The sequence below is a fragment of the Argopecten irradians genome, chromosome 10, assembly GCF_041381155.1.
Source record: "Argopecten irradians isolate NY chromosome 10, Ai_NY, whole genome shotgun sequence".
NCBI lineage: Eukaryota > Metazoa > Mollusca > Bivalvia > Pectinida > Pectinidae > Argopecten > Argopecten irradians.
In genome coordinates, this window is record NC_091143.1 from 29,622,949 (window position 1) to 29,642,252 (window position 19,304).

The 19,304-nt window shown below is 34.7% G+C and overlaps 2 protein-coding genes across 10 annotated transcripts in view; one reads left to right on the top strand and one right to left on the bottom strand.

Annotated features, from left to right (window-relative positions):
* Positions 1–16,833, bottom strand: part of LOC138333597 (double-stranded RNA-specific adenosine deaminase-like) — a 28,855-nt gene extending 12,022 nt beyond the window's left edge. The window contains exons 1-7 of one of the 6 annotated variants that reach the window (XM_069282072.1): positions 4,924–5,087; positions 3,707–3,852; positions 3,299–3,425; positions 2,487–2,824; positions 1,398–1,545; positions 639–790; positions 92–239 (exon numbers count right to left, since the gene is read on the bottom strand). In XM_069282072.1, coding sequence (XP_069138173.1) covers positions 92–239; positions 639–790; positions 1,398–1,545; positions 2,487–2,824; positions 3,299–3,425; positions 3,707–3,828 — 1,035 coding nt within the window. In that variant the 5' untranslated portion in view covers positions 3,829–3,852; positions 4,924–5,087. Of the gene's footprint in view, positions 1–91; positions 240–638; positions 791–1,397; positions 1,546–2,486; positions 2,825–3,298; positions 3,426–3,689; positions 3,853–4,919; positions 5,093–16,769 lie in introns of those variants that run through there. The other 5 variants (XM_069282073.1, XM_069282071.1, XM_069282069.1 and 2 more) reach the window with 5 other exon arrangements.
* LOC138333598 (double-stranded RNA-specific adenosine deaminase-like) overlaps positions 6,546–19,304 on the top strand; it is a 32,428-nt gene continuing 19,669 nt past the window's right edge. For 3 of the 4 annotated variants that reach the window (XR_011210004.1, XM_069282076.1, XM_069282078.1), the window contains exons 1-8: positions 6,546–6,749; positions 9,662–9,708; positions 11,283–11,432; positions 11,987–12,134; positions 12,794–12,921; positions 14,309–14,453; positions 14,707–14,875; positions 16,304–16,397. Coding sequence is in view for 3 of the 4 variants with exons in the window: in XM_069282076.1 (XP_069138177.1) it covers positions 11,326–11,432; positions 11,987–12,134; positions 12,794–12,921; positions 14,309–14,453; positions 14,707–14,875; positions 16,304–16,397 (791 nt within the window). In the remaining variant the exon portion in view is untranslated. The remainder of the gene's footprint in view (positions 6,750–9,661; positions 9,709–11,282; positions 11,433–11,986; positions 12,135–12,793; positions 12,922–14,308; positions 14,454–14,706; positions 14,876–16,303; positions 16,398–19,304) is intronic. The other variant, XM_069282077.1, reaches the window with a different exon arrangement.

Genomic DNA, 19,304 nt, shown 5'->3' on the forward strand with positions numbered 1-19,304 from the left:
TACTTTCTTAAAGGATGCAATAAGACGTAAAAAGACGTTTTACAGGAATATTAAAAGCAGTATAGCAATGAGATCAACAATCATAATTTACCGTAGATAGTCCAGATTGGTAGTTATACAGTTTGTGTCGCTTCAAAGACCTGAGAGCATTCCTACAAGCTTCTCTCTTTGCCTCTTTTATGGAACCAGCTGATGCTCCCTGATATCCAGTACTTCCTACCACCGCCTCATATGTGAACCTAGAATATTTTAATTTCATAGTGAAATAATTTTTATATAACTAGACGAGGTATCTATTAATGAATATTCTTAATAAAACGGCGTAAAACTAAGGTAATGTATCAATAACTCAAATCCAAAGGGTGTTTACAAAGATAGGTGTTTATCTACAGATTCCACGGTAACTATGCCCGAATTTACAAAGAGTAAATGTATTGGATATATATCGATGTAAGGTACAGTCAGTCCAGGAATTCAGATATACGACTTGATACTGCCAGCATATCGTCCGATTGAGTGATGCAAAGGGGAATTGATTTCTAAGAGAAACCAGTTAACGTAAATATAAAAACGATACGGTGACGTCACTATACATACCTACCCGAAGGTAATATGCAAAGACATGATACTAAACGTACGTTCTTTCATGGTCCGGTCCTGAAGTGTCAATATACCGATATCTTAATTCCAAACCATGTTTCTGTGCATACTCGTTAAGCATACTGATTGGATCAGCTCCAGGGGGACAAACTCCGGCATTCTTGTCAATAGACGTAGGTGACAGAGCAGTCTTTAAAAAGGTAACCATTTAGATGTAAATAATCATATGGTATATTTTAAACATTCCAACTCATAAATGATATTTATATTTTTAGTTACCATTGGAGATAATTTTCAGACGATAGAATTAAACAAATGTACACTAATTGAATTATTACGACAAAATCTTCCATCAATAAGCCGATAGTTTATTAATCTTTGATATCAGATCAAATATGTATTAGACAACATATTTCCTTGTAAATGTTATTTACGGGTGAACACTTATACAGTTTTAGCATAGCATGGCACACATTATTTTCTCGAAATTTTAAGCATACCGATGTTAATGTGATGATGGCGCGATGACTATGACTCAAACAAAATAAACCGTAACTATGGTCTTAGTATGGAAAAAAATTAGTCTGAAATGAATATGTCAAGTAGCTAGGGATATCTTAAAGGTTTTGACTGTCTAGCATTCGGCAAGCTTTTTGCTGACTACCCATTTTATCACCCGGTTAGAGATATCTCTATCTACATGACAACTCTATGTGGTATTGTATTCATCTTTTAAAATTTAGCATAACATTTTAAACTTTATCAATTATTGAAATAGCAATATTCGAAAATCTTACCGGGGCATCTACGTACGTCAACTCTTTTAGACGTTTCGGTTGAATAAAGTTGAGAGACGCTTCAGCGGCCTTTCGTTTAGCAGCCTTTTTAGTGCTTCCTATTCCTTTAGCTAATTTTGTGTTACCAATATAAGCTCTCATCTCGAATCTGTGGCAGAAAATAATATTTAAAAAAACCCACATTGATTAATGCAAATAACTTCTTAAATAGCAACATATTTCTCAGATTTTGGCAATCTAGATGAAAGAGGTCAATTCCGGACAAAGTCTTAAGTTGGAATCAAACAGCAACAGTGGAGCTTGAATATACATTTGAAAGGACAAGGACGAAAAGGACATCACATTTATTTTATTTTTATTATCATTATTAGTTTTTTTATTTCTTTATACCGCAAAGGAAACTGTGGTATTCCTAGATAAAGTTTACTGGCAAATACAAATCATCAAACTTACTTTACCGGTTAATTGTTAGTTGTTCCTAATTGTCTGCCTATAGTGGATATCTTTTAAATATAAAAAAAAAAATGCTCGACATACATATATGCTAACAAATAATGTGTATTCAGAAAATTAATTTAGAAATAGTTAATTCCATTTAGAAATTTGTCCTGGGATTGACAATGTAAAACGACAAGATTTACCAGGTTGTGACCAAGATTTCATCTAACATTAGCGATTGATAGATAGATTAGCCCATTCATCTACTGTGATACAATTTATTTTCGTTGGTGTCAATTTTCGTGAAAGACAAAAGTTTACTATTTTGTTTAGATTTAAATTCGTACAAAGGCATGTACATAGCATCTATATGTTCGTCTCTTGTCACTGTAGTTTAAGTTTAATGTATGACATTGAATAAAATAGTATATGCCAAGTTTGGCTTCGATTAAAATAGATGGGGACAATTGTTTTGGAAAAAGGTCTGTTCTTATTTGTTTACTGACCTAATACTATTTCAAAGTGTACGTTCATGTATGTCTCAAGTTGTGGGGACATATTATCGTTGCTTCACATACGAGAACTACGAAAATTTAAAACTTCACGAAAATTAATGATATCATAGTAATTAGTATCAAATCCTATACATACGATGGACAGTGAGGAGGACCTGATTTTGTCTCCTCTTCAAATCTTCCTATATTCCCTCCAGCTTGTGCTAATTCCATGAACGCACTGACTGGGTTTTTCCCATCCAATAGGACAGATGAAGACGTGCTCCCGCTCATATCTGGCTGTCCATCCCAGCCTAGTGACACTGGGCAGAGCGAACCTGAAGGTTGTGGGACATATCTGTCTACCTCAAAAGTGTTGGTACCTGTCGAGCTTTCTGAATCATTTCCGTCCTCTTCTGGTTCACTAGACCAAGCATCTGTGGTTTCTGTTTCGATACATGGTTGAGGACAATTTACCGATTGATATTGGGGTTCCTGCAGTTTATATTGATATTGTCATTAAAATAAAAGAATACAATTTTAGACATGGTGTACATTTTTGAAGTAATACCAATGGTAAATGTTTCAAATACTTTGACAGGATCATCCCAGCACCGTTTAAAAGATATTCATATTGCCTGCGTTATGTGAACATTTTGTGACCGTCCCTATCATGTAAATATGAGTGTTCTTGTTGTGTCTTGCAAAAAATGGGCATTTTACGATGTGTTGATATGACGTCTATAACTCAGATTGAATCTATTGAGATTTTGTTGTTATGATATTGGTCTTTGGTTCTAGTTTACACTGGGTATTGCATAGTAAAATGTAAAATATGAATAAACAGTATTGATTTTCCATATTCAATCCTATTTTCTTTTAATTGTCATGTTTTGTCCTTTTGTAATTTGAGGAGATCCCTATAAGATGAATAAATACATATAACAAAGTAATATAACCAGATATTACCCGATTACTACTGCTGTCCTTATAAAGCAGCCGAAGAGCCCGATCCGCTGCCGCCTCCTTAGCTTCCTTTATCTTACTTCCGGTTCCGCTTGCAATGAATGTCTCAAAATACACATCGATCTTAAACCTGATATAACAAACAATTTTAATGCTCGTGGTAAGTGGTAAATTCGTTCTTTATGCTTTATCTGGCCTAATAGAAATTCAGCAATTACAAAATTGAACGTGCTCGATTAAAACGAATGTACATGCTCATTTCTATCTATACAATGAGCTACATTTGTATATGAAGTCTAAAATTAAGACAGTTTTGGACTTATGTTTGTTTCATGATCTTAAGGCCTGGTCTTTTTGTTTACGTTATTAACCAGTTTGACTAAAATAACCACACATTGGTGGTATATCTACCCTGTGCCGGAAAGTGACTCCTTGTAGCTTACACCATATCCCCTTTTGGCAGCATATTCCTCCAATCTGCTGATACAGTTTTTGTTCATATTCTCCAGACTTTCACGCCATCTCTCAGCCATGCCTTTTTAGAATGGAGCTAGTTTCTAGAATACAAAAAAACCCATTTAAAACAACACACAAAAGTAAATTGTGAAATCTGAAAGAGCATGCTTTGTTTTGAAGATAATGTCTTTAGTTGTAAATAATTCAATTTTGCTTGTTACGAGCTTTTTCATTGGCTTAAAAATTTACTTTATCAGCCCATAAAGGAAAAAATGGCGTCGCCGTTCGTATCGTTAATTCTGATTGGCTGAGATGACGGCGTAATGATTTCATAGACAAAAAAGTCCCGAAATGAATTTTGAATATTGAAGAGATTATCTTTAGTAAATTGAATTATAAGGATTATTTTGAATAGATTTTTTATGTTATTGAGATGTAACACAAAAATCTGAGTGTACTCTCATCATAAACCGCTTCGCGGTTTATTTAAAGTGCACTCGGATTTTTGTGTTATATCTCCATAACATAAAAAAATCTATTCAATTTAATCCTTAAATCATTGATCGTTATTATCCTTTTGTTACATTTAAGGCGTTTTTTCATTTGAATGGCAATGTGACATAATAAAAATATTTCTCGTTGCCATGTTTTGTGGCTACGGTTATTATTGAAAAAATGCTCTTAGTACTTCCTTTTAGCTTAGTTTATAAATAGCTGATGCAAACTTCCTCGAATCATGATAAAAATGAAACATTTTGGTTGATTGTGTTTTGCGATTCATTAAGTACTTTTTACAGCCCAAATTTAATAAAGCAATGTGACATTCAACTTCTAATGTTATATTATGCATGCAAGTAAATAGCTGAGCTAGAGGTGTTACTGATAAAAAATACCAATTCAATCGGACATGTGTCGTTACAACCAGTATACAAAATCACACGTTTTGTGCCCAAAATGCTTTCAGCAGAAATGGTACAGGTGTGTGAGGTTTCTCCGGTCACCGGTAATATGTGCAACGGAGCTCATTGCTTACGGAAACGACACCTGTCTGACTAGGTAACGTGTGGGTTATATTACAGTAACTTCCCGTTACGATTAAGTAATTGTACCTGTGATAAACAGTATCATTGTGTATAGGTACTATGAGTTATATAGATATTATATTTACCTACACAGCAACCTACTTACGCTAAGGGTACTATTAATATCCACGTACACGCCTCTAAATATGATTGTCTGTAGTCAATCTCTCGGCATTTTATGTTCATATACATCAAAATCTAACATACTTCCTATCTGTGTATTTTGACAAAGGATCTATCTAGAGTATGTATATTACTATCTACCATACTTCCTTTGTCCTATATCTGTATTCTGATAAAGGAACTGTTAATAGTGTACATTACTTTCGAGAAACACACTACACAGTTTTAGGAATGAAAACTGGTTTTAGTTTCGTTTTGGACTGATTTTCTCTAAATCATCAATCTGTAAAAAAATCCCTGTATTGTTGATAAACACGAAACTGTGGGTAGGACGAATCGATCAGTTTACATCTGTATAAATCCCCGATTGCGAGTTATATGTTTGTTTAAGCCGGGAAGGCTACCTTCAACTACTTTCTATCTAACGGCTAAAGGTTGTATATACACCGGTCGTACAGATGATCCGCTTTATATTGATTCACTCTACATAAACATAAGTTAAACTCGTGGTCATTTTTGTGTTATATGAACAAGTCTACGTCATTAAAGTCATATGGTTGATCAAATGATATATGTCTAAACAGTCAACACGATGAAGCTCTGTTAACGTAGCTATGATATTCAATATACTCCCATCAAACTAAAGTCCTTAACTGGTCAAGCTGTTGTATTTGACAGATAGGTCTGGTTATGGTTACAACTAAATCCGTTTAAGTTATATGTGCTATAGGTGAGCGAAAATTTTGATTTTTCCAGCTCTTGCTTGTACTCGTAAAATAAAAACATATGCTTTGTAAGTATTGTAATTCTCAAAATGTTAGTATTTCTTGGCGGCGAATAAGATGTTAAAATAACTTCTTGATTCTTGAGTAAGAACATTACGGAACATATAACTTAAAAGTACGGGTGTTTTTTGTGTGCAACATGCTATTTGTAATTTATGTGTGTGTTTTGGGAGACAGCAGTATGTTCGTAATGTGTCTCGTTGAACTAGTAAAAATTAATTTGTAGTGCTATCTCACTGAAGCATATTATCCAAGACATCGAGAAGCCCACCTCGACCGGTCGAGGAATACTCCCAGCGGTAAAACCAGTTGCCCTTTTCCATTTATCCTGAGGACCATTTTAAGACTTTTGGGTATCAACCAAAGAACGAATGTCCAGAATGTTCCTCACAGGATGAGCGCTTAACTCGATGTCAAAGGCGAGTCAGTCCCAATGATGACATTAGTGAGAAAACAAGTGATAGGGAAAGAAGAGAGTTTGATAAGAATTTCCCTCCTTTTACTGCCATGCACTGAAGGCAACAACTAATGGAATTTCAATTCTATCACCTTACCACTAGATACCACATTACTTATAATTCTTCTATTTTGGATCTGCATGTACATTACACATATATGGATATCTCTCATTTATTATTATTATTATTATTATTGTAATTGAGTATGTATATTATGTTATAATCAGAAAATCATGTTTACGTTTATTTTATTTGGCTTCTTTTGAATGATCAGCTGATTAGTCTACTTGTGTATTGAGGGAATAAATGTGAATTTTGATAATGAAAATTTTCGTTGTAACAGGGGATATTGCATATTCTTGTCGAATGTCCTGTCCAGGAATCGAACCAGGGTCTCCAGTGTGAACAACTAGTGCTCTACCGACTTTGCAAAAGAAGCATGCTCCGTCAGCTGAGTGACAGAGATTATATTCATCACTATGTACACACCACAATGTCCACTCCTTCTACATGACATTACAGTAGTAATTTATTGGTCTACAATTTAACGGTATGTTTTCCTCGTTCAAACATGACCTGCAGTATATTCATAACGATTACAGCACACTCATTGAGGGATGAATCATGTCAAGGAAGTAGAATATCTGAATTATTGATATATTTCAAATATAGCTCGAATGGAAGTAACTCGATTGTTTGACTTTCAAAATGACCGTTATATGACCAATATCGGTTTTGAGTTGGCCTACAATTCGCTGAATTGCATACAAATAATTGAGAGACATAATTTACATTTATATATTATGTAATAACAATAGTTTCTGCATGTGTGTCAGCTCGATTACAGTAAAATATTAGATACCCTGTATGTTTGTTTGTTTGTTTGTTTGATTAATTAACGTCCTATTAACAGCTATGGTCATGTAAGGACGACCTCCCATGCATGCGGTGTGTTGCGTGTATGTTGTGCGAGGTGCGTGTATTGGGAGACTGCGGTATATTTATGTTGTGTCTTCTTGTATAGTGGAACTGTTGCCCTTTTTATAGTGCTATATCACTGAAGCATGCCGCCGAAGACACCAAGCAACACACTCCACCCGGTCACATTATACTGACAACGGGCGAACCAGTCGTCCCACTCCCTGTGTGCTGAGCGCTAAGCAGGAGCAGAAACTACCACTTTTATAAATTTTGGTGTTCTCGGCCAGGGGACAGAACCCAGAGCCTTCCTCACAGGGGCGAACGCTCAACTCAAGGCCAAACGTGAGGCGGTGCCAAGGGAGGCATTAGGAAAGATAAAGTCAGTTAGGAAGTAAAGAAAAGATAAGATCCTAAATTTAGTCGCCTTTTACGATCAGCAGGTACAATTCTAACGCCCTACCTGCAGGGCCGCCCTGTATGTTACTTACACTAATCGTATATATATATGGTAACTTGTTTCTGACATTTTGTATTTTCGCTTTATCATATAGTTACACTAGCCGGGCGAAAAAGATCCATAACTAAAGGAATCCTTACGCGAACATAACTGCATTTTTAAGCATCATAAGCATAAAAGATAATAGTATCCGGTCACCAAGGGGGTCTTTGATTGTCCATTGTTATATCGCATCATATCAGTTATTACAATCATTAAATTTGTATCTATCAACACGAGTGATTGATATCATAGTTAAATATAGAATGGACATATACCGTAGGATGTTTGTGTAATAATTACATTTATTTTATGTATCCAACCACACTTAGTTTAGGTTTAATCTTACTCTTGTAGCAAATAATAATTTTATAATTATTTATGCTTAGGCATTTTCTTTTACTAAATGAACTAACTGCTATAATTGCTTTGATGTATATCACGCAAATCCTAAATAAACATATATTGTATATATGCATATGATGTTTAAAATTCAAATAGACATTCAGGAAGAGTAGCATTTTCAATCACACTTTAATACATTCTTACTGTGTTCGGATTGCAAGAGGGGGGTTAATTTTCTAAAAGAATGTCCATAAGAGTAATTCGTAACAATAAATGTAATCCTAAAGCGTCTATTCTAACAACTGATTTTAATTTTAATTAATTAACAGTCTCGTATAAGATTGTGGCACAACAAACGAAAATGCCAGCTAAAATTAATCTAAATCTTAAAGATGCTCCACCGCTGACAAATGGTATTTTTTCACTATCATAAACAGGAGCAGACGATTAAATATTTTTCTTCGGTTACAAAAGTTACTTACTTTATACCATTACCACAGTTAAAAAGTTTGAGCTTCTAATTTTAATTCAAGTTAAAAATATGAAAAATAATTAATTGCATCCCGAAAAAATTCCGTAGTACTATATCCTATATGGAATGAACTACTGATTGCGCATGCACCAAAGGCGAAATAAAATATTTTATATTATTTTTTGTTTTAATTAGGCATATATATACACGATTAAACACCATTTTTGTTCAAATGAAGAATATCATTTATGCTCTGTCGGCGGTGGAGCATCTTTAAATATCCATATTTAAACAGACAGACATCTTTTTTTCATAACTATTTCACAATTATAGTTATGAAATCCCCCATTACCTATCCTGTCTATCTTTAGCGACGCTTTCAGTGTATACGGTAATTTTAAAAGTACTTATTTAGTTACAATTCCGCTTTTTTGGTAAAAATAGAAGTTTGAAGGTAGAAAGACATTGACTACTGATACCGATACGGCAACCTTACAAATTGAGGGTATTCACAAAAACAATTTGCGTTTTATATATCACCAAAACATAGACATCTCCTTATCAAAATGCTCTTTACAATTACGTGCATTTTACATAGCGTCCGTTCATATGTGTATTATCTTAAAGCTACTAAAGTTATTTTATCTGTTAGAAAAATTAGGAGATAAAACTTATATGACTCTAGCATCGTATTACACTTTGATGTTTTGTTCAGTTATGTAAAATCAAATTCCATACAATGTATGTCTATGCACTGATATATTTAAAAAACACTATGACGTACATCAATTGTGCATGTGGTACTTCTCTGCTTACTTAAAAGCCGGAATTAGCTAATGCGGGAATACAAACACTATGTTTTGCATGCATGTGATGCATTTAGACAGAAAAGCAATTTGCTGAAATAAGTGACACATTTAAAAGAAAATGACCAAGAGTCTATATATACTGGTAACATGTTTTAACATCATAATGCAATTCTGCGGAAAAATTAAAGTGGGAATATGATTCAGTCTTATGATTTTTCGTTATAATTACAATATGTTCAGTTTTGATGATAGGTATCAGTTATTTTGTCTTATTCATTTTTCACAGAATGGATCATTACACAAATGCAAAAGTAAAACTAAACACATCGGCTTTCCAATGAAATATTACATAATGGGTTTTCCGAGACCAGAATAAACTATAAATAGATGAACGATCATAAACAATTTTTGTTTTTCAGGTGTACAGACGTAGAATGTTGGAAAGCTGAAATTATCCATAGTAAAGGTAATTATTTAGATATAAACAATACAATATATGGTATTTAACGTGTCAAACGGTCAATTATATGTAAACTTAACGGTGTTTGTCTACAATGGATTTTATGAGCATAAATCACTGAGACTGTTACTTAGTTTGTTTCATATCAGGAGTACAGTAATAAAAATGGTGTAAAAGTAGATCGATACAAACCACACAAAGCCGAACAAATTCATAATGGTAAACTATTCCTATAAGAGATTGAAGACAAGATTCGATAGAAAACGAATTAAGTCAATACACAGAAAGTAAATAAATAAATAATTAATAGCATAATAATCTCAACGCTGAATATGTTTTAAAAATTCCAATGAATAGAGTATGTTTCATAAGCAAAACAATTATATGATTAGGGTTTCTTAAAAAAACGAACGACATATATTGTTGGTAGCCTATACCCCTTGTTGTTCTATTTATATTGATATTTTTAAGAAGTCTCACCTTGTTTATAAGATCGTTTTGATTGGCTTTTGGTTTTATTATCCAAAAACTTAAAAGCTGACGTCGCGGTTTGCAATCTCAACTCCGATTGGTTGATTTTCAAGAGAAAAGAGTAACGTTGATAATTAGAAATCCATAGATTTATATCGAACGATAAGGATGTAAATTGATACCATTTTATGTGCAGCTATCAAAATAGAGCTATAACACAGACATCCGAATGTGCTCGCTCGTTATAAACTGCTGGCCGTTGTAATTAGAGTATACTAAGACATTTTGTGATATACTTTTTCACAATAGAGAAAAACATTTAGGACTAACCAGTTTGAAAACATATAACTATGTTATGCATTATTGAATTTTGCCATGGAACATTTAATAAATATCTTTGGTTCGTGTATGTATAAACAATACTATGAAAGCCATAATCATAGAAAAGACGAGAGAGTTTAAAGAGTATGAACAGAAGCAGAATCGGGATTTTACAGGAGTATACCTACACCTAAACTGACTTCTTTCAGCACAAAGAGCGATTTTTTTTAAATCACTCTGAGAGGTTTCAGTCTCTATTTCACCGCCTGATATGATTATTCTTGAAAACAAAGATAATTGCGGAAAACAAGACCATGTGCAAAACAATGTATCAAAATATATACCGTATTTACTGCTTATAAATGGCTTTTGAAACTCTTTAACATGTGAAATACAGACGTTTCCCCTACTCTTCCACGCAATTTATTGATACACACATTATGTTAGTTTATGCATAAAACCGAAATACTAAAGTATCGAGTGACCTTGTGAATATCTGGAACTTCATTTCAGTTTTACTATTAATATTGCTTATTATGCTGCCCATCATAATTCGTCTGTCTCATGTAGGATGTTTCCAACCATTTGATAGGTTCGTATGCGTTAATTAGTCTCATTTATCTCGATAGTATTTGATATCAACTCTGATTTTGATTATGGTTAAATATGATTCTTCTTATGTCATAGATTTGATTGGGATATTATTTCAAAGCTAACCTAATGTGAATCAAAGTCGTTTAAGTATTCAATATTTCTCATTCTAACCACGATAAAATATAATTTTGCAGAATTTTTATTAACAAATGAAAGCGTAAATGGGATAAAACAGCAATGAATGGGAGACATCCAGTTGATGCGTTCTTTAATTATGCACAAGCTCGCAAATTGGTTGGACGATTTGAGGTGGAGGCTACAGATGGTTCCCAACATTGTCTGACGTATGTATATGATGAATATCTTCCACCAATCACTGATTTGTCACCGTGAAAGATTTTTCTGTTAACTCCTAGGGTATGACTGCTTCGGTAAAACAATTACGAGGCGTCATGACGCCATGCGATGGCGATGGCGTCATCAGTAATGACGTGCGATCGACGGAACCATGTTATAACGCGATGAAACGGCTTATTTTAAGGCTAACATCTAGAAAAGGAATAATTGCGCATGTCTACCTTCCATAAGTCAGCTGGAAATCGAAAAAATATCATTCTGTTAAAATTTTGAATAACTTTTTTTTTAACTCGACTCGATATAAACACACAGCTTTCAAAAATCAAAGTAAGCCAGTGAAGTTTATCTATCTTGTGTCCAATCTCTGTTGTCAATAATTTACGACAATAAAAATATGTTTAAAATCAAAGTTAATCACCACATGACAACTTTAATTCAAACCTTAATTATTATTCAACAAAGATTGATAATAATTCAAATTCACATAACACAGATTAATTTGCAGAGTAATTTGAATTTTACTTATTATTGTTTGCCACAGATTCCATATTGCGGCCTATCTTGGTGAGCAGAAATTAGCTACAGGGACAGGAAGCAGTAAAAAGGCTGCTAGAAAAATGGCGGCAAAAGTATCTCTCGACATGTTTCAACAGATGGAACCAAAGACTCTGACTTGGCCAAGCATCGTGGTAAGCGTTTTTAACCTTTTGTTTAATAATTGTGTGTATTAAATGTTGCTTATATGCTTATAAATGTTCCAATGCCGACAAGTATAAACAATAATTATCATATGACATTTTTGTTTGCTTAATCATGTGAATTTATGCGTTATAAAACCTATAAATCTTCATAAGATTCTAACTCTTGCAGCGCGTCTGAACACATAATGAGTATATGCTTTATTTGATCTTTGATATCATTTATTGATGGTTGTTTTTTATTCCATAGGATGAACTTTTATCTTTTAACTTTAGTCGTTTTATACAGAAACTTCCAAATGTATATTGCTGTCAAGATTGTTACGGGACAAAAACTTGTGAAAGAATATTAACGAGATATATTTTATTCGTCGATGCATTCACGAATTTTATTTCATTTCAAAATATTTTACTAGATCGTGGATTTAATAGGGATTAACCAGCAGACTCTGCCTACTGATGAATTAATTTGATAATTTGGAATATCAAATTCACGAAGAAAATACCACAAATATTCCGTGTTATACTGTATTTGAAATTTCAATACCAGTTATGATTAGTTGGTATTTTCTGTTTATTTAATATGTATTTGTTTGTTCGTTTTTTATCTATTTATTTGTTTATGCATTTTACGGACGCCTACCAACCAGAAGGTTAAACTACGTTCCCATGTAGCTAAGCCAATCAATTGTCTACACAACTTTGCACAGAAATATCGTGTACCATTATTCTTTCGGTTCACTGATCATGAAGATTCCAGCCCAGGTCACGGAATAACGTACGTATAAATGATGTTATCGTATATAATAGTGTCAGAGCGTTATCTTTGTACTTGTGTAAAGCTCACAGAGCATACACGACCAGACCGTGGTTTGAAGCCGAGACCTCTAAACATTGGGAATTTTTACTGAAGATGACCCTGTCTGGTCGCCAGTGATAGAACCAGCCTTGTTTGTGTCTCCAAACTCGATTAACTCATATGCAGCATGTTAAAACCCCGAACCTCAAAATAATAACGGGTATTCTACCAGCAAGGCCATCTGTTCTAAAGAATTGGTCTGGTCTTCAAACGCTGCAGATGTACCTTGACGTTTCATTTATTTAAAGAGGCTCCATCGCTGACAGAGCATAAATAACATTTACCATTTGAACAATAATTGGTGTTTAATCGTGTATATATAATTTACACAAAAAATGATATGAAATAATTCATGTTGCCTTTGGTGCATGCGCAATCAATACTTCATTCCATATAGGATATAGTGCCAAGTAATTTTTCACGATGCAATTAATTATTGCTGAAGGGTACATTGCGCTCCATTGTGCTGTATAGTTTAATATTTGTCTACTTTGTCCCACATTACTGTTCGTATCCTTTTATGTAATCGTGTTCGTTTTGTATGTCTTGATAAAGGGGCAGATCGCCTCGAAAATTTGACAATTTTGTTTTGTCCACACGATTGGAATTATTTCCTTGTCCCTTATTTAACATTTGAAGTAATTTGTATCTAACAGACTTACGTTTGATTGGATCCCGTGTTATCTGGAAAATTCTGTTGAGTATACTATACTCTGACATACATGATTAGAAATATGGTCAGCACCATACGTATACGTGTACTTGTCATTATTAAGTCTCTAAGCTTTAGAAAATGAAATAGTGTATATGTGTAGACACATTAAGCACCATTTCAGAAACAGAACCAGCGTATGAAATATATATGATAGGCTTCATAAAAATATCTATATACTAGAGTTGATTCCTATGTATACAATACGTTATACGTCAAAATAACTTTCTGTCATTTTATTTATTTCGAGATTCACTTTTTTCTGGTGTTCAGATTACTATGGTTACAAACACGTCAGCTTAACAAATGTTGCATTTCAAACGGGAGCTCATTTACCGTACATGTATAGTCGGTTATTTTCGCGGGGCAAAGGCTTCGCGATAGTGTTATAATTCCAAATTTTCACCAATTAAAATTTTGCGATCAAGCGATTAGAGTACATATTATTTATTAACTACGTATTGTTACAAGGTCTCAACCAGGTACTCTACCAATAAGTCCATTTGGTCTTCAGACATTTACGTAAATGGCATCTATGAATTGAGGTTGATGAAAACGTTACAGAAATCACTAATTGGAAATGCATTTCTGAAGGTTCACGTGTCGGGTAACGTTAGGAAAGACTACATACCCACCAGCGTCAGCTTCCTCAAAAAAGCAGGCAAAACGAGACGCATACCGGAATGTGTTAATGGCTTTAAACTATCACAGACTTTACGAGTTCAAACGAAACCTAAAGGTAAATATTGATTTTCTGTGTTAGTAAGTATTGATCAAATACTTAAACGGGTTATGCATTAAACATATTTGTCATTACATCCTTTTTAAAGCTTGATAACACATTTATGAAAAACATTTTATCAGATATAGTAAACGTTTTCTCGGAACTAGTGCAAATGATTTCGTTTTTATTTCTTATTACAATTGAATTACATATCACATATAAAAATACTTCTATAAATGAGTTAATAAAATTACAATTATGGTTGCAGGATATTGATATATGTACACTTCATGACATAATTGCAAAGCTCTGCTATGAGAAGTTTGATAGAGTGATAGAAGATATACCAAACAATCTAACCAAATGGAAGGTCATAGCCGGCATTGTCATGGAATCCAAATCTGACAGGATATTTGAAGTCATCAGTTTAGCCTCCGGTATGTTTGGTGTCCCTTAGCAAATCGTGCTAAATTTGATACGTACTGTATAAGCAATTGAATGTGGGGGTTTTACACCATATTATAAAGTATTTACATGATTTCACTATATTAGACTTAATTGATGTTGGTTGATTTTACCCTAACACAAAACAGTTCTGTTCATCATGCATTTGTATTGCAATATAATAATAATAGTGATATAGAATAAATCCATCTCCAAACACTTCTCCGTTATAGAGTGATAACAACAAAATTCATGAAGAATATCAATATCACCGATGTCAAAACAGCATCATATTTCAGAGTAATTTTCCTTAGTTTTCTTTTTTTCTTCTTAATAAATAACATTTAATGCTCCGGAAACAGGAAAACTTTTCACATTTTTTTTTCAATTGCTGACGTTTACTTTCAAAATTGAATTTGCCCATGTCTTGTAAATTGAGGAAGAAAGTTATACCAAGAAGTTTGAAGGAGTTAGTTTACAAGTTTAAGTTAAAATTTTGGGTTGTGGTTATGATTATATTTTCTTGCTACCAATCCTGTACAGGCTAGATTTATGTTTTATTTTCACGCCAGTAATCTTAGCAAAGTCTACTAACGTATGGACAGTTGTATATAAACAATTACTAAACCCTTCCAGAAGAAGATTATTGTAATCTCAGCATACTCATCAAGTAAAATGACTTTTCCCGAAATAATAATACATTTTATTCCTATATAGCTCATCAAAGAAACTGCTAATAGTCCCACTCTTATCATAAACAGATATTATGAGAGAGGGTCACCTCGCGGACAGCCACGTTCAAGTTTAAAGCAAGTTAAGATATAGTTATCATTGATTATGCAACTTTTTGAATCAGTTTTTAGACCAATTTCTTAAAATGTTATCTTCAATAAATCTGCCTTTAATCATACCTATCTGAGATTCACTAATAATTTTCGGAAGTATTAGTTTAATTCTGCTTGTTATTGCAGCAGAGACCATTTTGTAGTCAGTGTTTAGTATTTAAATCGGTTTCCAATTTGCAAAAAAAAAAAAAATGTTCTTTTTTCATCTTCATGAACTTTGGGAATACACGTTATAATTCCTTCACTCTGCAAATATATGTAGGATAGCCTGTTCGGTAAGCATATGTTATAAATTATACACTCAAGCCTTCTGACACTGGACTTTTGCCATTTTTCATATCTTTTAAAGCTTTTACTTTTTCTAATTTTAAGAGCCCTTCTTAGCTATCTTCATCAGTTTCATTAATTTTAACTTGATGACTCTTAATCAGATTATCAATAGACATGTTAAACTGTAAAGATCTTTGTAAAAAGTCTATTTCGGTCTGTATTATCTCCCTTTGATTCACAAGAACACTACCTTCCTCAGTTATGACATATGTGTTTTTGTTATAATGTTATTTTATAACTATAAAGGAAGTCGGTTTATCACCGGGAAATCGCTGACGACAAACGGCAAAGTCCTAATCGACTCCCATGCAGAGATCCTGACGGCACGTGGAATGAGAAGGTTAATTTCATTTTATTGCATTGCTTTAGAATTATATTATAGTATTGTATTATGTACAAGTATATTATCTGATAACTATCTCTGAATAGACACAGCTGTACTGTCCAAGATCTTAGTTTTTCTTTCAAAAATCCTTTTATTTCCTCATACAAAGTACAGAACTTCCATGGGAAGGTAGAAAGCTGAAAGTACGACAAATACCTATAAGTTTAACTCTCAAACTAGTTATTGCTGTAGGTATGATAAACTGAAATGCAAACGAATTTACGATATGTAAATAACCACGTTATCGTGATCAAAACAAAAATATATACAGATCAATTATACATATATTATCAACATAAAACATCATATGGAGGGGAATAAACTTACTCTGTGGGGTCCTTAAGTTATCCTTGATTGCAAACATTAGAACATGCGCCATATTGTTTTCCTTATACTGCCCAGAGCATTCTGGGAAACCCGAAAATGAAAGTAGATCATAAGATCATAAATCTAGGGGAGAATCTAACTCCTATACACTACATTGAAAAATACTCAAGTCCGTACGTAGTACATATCTATCAAATAAAACAGTTGACTGAAACAGGACATTCCCCGCCTGAGTTATTATAAACTCACTACATTATTTCACAACTATATACAAAATTGTCTATCATGTCCGGTAAGAATAAAACATGGGAGTGAAATATGTACCATGACTCCTTAACTCAAAATATGAAATAACACTGTATATGTAGCACTGTTCGTTCCTACACAGAAAGTCATTTAGAACACAAATGCACCAATTGAGAAATTGGTCGGGTATATGTCACTTTGGAACCGTCTCGCATTATTCGAACTGTAACCTTCCGCACCAGTCCATCAGCACTGGGAAAAACTCTGTCGATGACAGCAATTGGCCATTGATAACGAGGGACACTAGCATTCATCAAGAGAACGATATCTCCTACTTCCAAATTTGGGCGTTCCTGCTGCCACTTCATTCTCGTCTGAAGGTTTTGTAGGTAATGAGTTCTCCATCTCTTACAGAACTGATCAGCAAGAACTTGTGCATGCCGCCATTGGGATTTGTACATCTCCTTTATATTCAGTTCTTCGTATGGTTCCACCTCTGTATTCACCTTTTGGGTAATGAGAGTGCTTGGAGTCGAAATTGTTGGATTATCTGGATCACAGGAAACGGAAGTAAGGGGCCTTCCATTAACTATGGCACAGACCTCTGCCATAAGAGTGCAAAGGACCTCGTGAGTGAGTTGCTTCCCTTGAACTTCACAAAGCATGGAAACTAGAATCCTTCTTACTAAACCTATCATACGCTCCCATGCACCACCCATATTGGAGACATGGGATGGGTTAAACTTCCAAACAGCCTTGTTTTTCAGCAGAAATCCATCAATGTCCTGGTCCTTTATGTTTATGACGTTCAAGCATAGTTCACCTGCCGCTCCAACAAAATGTGTACCGCGGTCTGATCTAAACTCTTTCACTGGACCTCTGAGGGAAATAAATCTACGCAGGGAATTTATTTATAAAGGACGATGAGCTGAGTTCTTCCACAACTTCGACATGAATTCCTCGTGTGACAAGGCAAGAAAACATTATGGCCCACCGTTTAGAATTAGCGGCTCCTCCACGGGTGTGACGAGTCGTCACCAACCAGGGACCAAACGTATCGATTCCAACATATGTGAATGGTGGACTTGGAGTGAGTCTATCTAGTGGAAGATCTGACATCTTCTGGTGTTCAACGGTTCCTTTGAGTTTCTTTCATTTCACACATGCATGAAGGATAGAGATGATTAATCGCTTTCCGCCTGTCACCCAGTAACCTGCAGAGCGGACCACGCCCTCTATTTTGCCACATGTTGTCTTCCGTGAATCGCAATAGGTGTTTTCTCTCCAGTTTCAAGCGTTGATTTTTTAGACGTCCTCCAAGCCGAATCCAAGCCATCAGAGTCTAATACAGGGGACAAGGTCACTAAACTGCTATTTCTAGGAAGAGGGCAGTTTCCTTGTAGACAATGGAGTTCATTGGCATACACTTCCCTCTGGACCTCCTTCAATACTAGGAGTTCTGCCTCCTGATAGTAGTCTACTGCATTACGTTCATCTGAACTGTTCCCTTGAAGTGACGCTGCCTTTTGCTTCAATCTTGATATAGCCAAAATCAACCGTCTCCAGGACGAAAACCTTTCAAACCGGTGGTTACCGAGTCCCTTCTTAGGCACTGCTGTCTTTAGGACATTCACTTGAGAATGAACTTCTTTATCTTGATCGGGGTCAACAATCTCATATGTCTTCTTTTTAGTCTTCTCGTCAAGAAATTCAACTGAGCCCTGAAGCCATGAACCGTAACCTTTGTGAAGATCCCATGCCTTTTCTGGCCTTGTAGCCTGATCTGCAGGATTTCTATTGGTAGGCACATAATTCCACTGGGGACATGCTGACGCTCTTAGGATCCTAGCAACTCGGTTTCCAACGTACACATGGAACCGACGAGTTTTATTATTGACATATCCCAAGACAACTTGACTGTCAGTATAGAAACATGTTGCATCAATCGTCACTGTCAAATACCTTGTTATGAATTGTGAAAGTTCCACAGAAAGCACTGCTGCACACAACTCGAGCCGGGGAATGGTGTGCCCGTGTTTCGGTGCGACCTTAGATTTTCCCAACACGAAACCGAGGTTATAGTTTCCATGTATATCGTAGACCTTCAGATAGCCTACAGCACCGATCGCCTTCTTGGACGCTTCTGAGAACATATGCAGCTTGCGGCGTACACTTCTTCTAGAGATATGTCTGTAAAAGTTCTTGGAATCCTCTAATATTCAAGGTCTTTGAGAGAGCCTTTCCATTCGTTCCAATCATTTTGAATATCCTCAGGTAGTTCCTCATCCC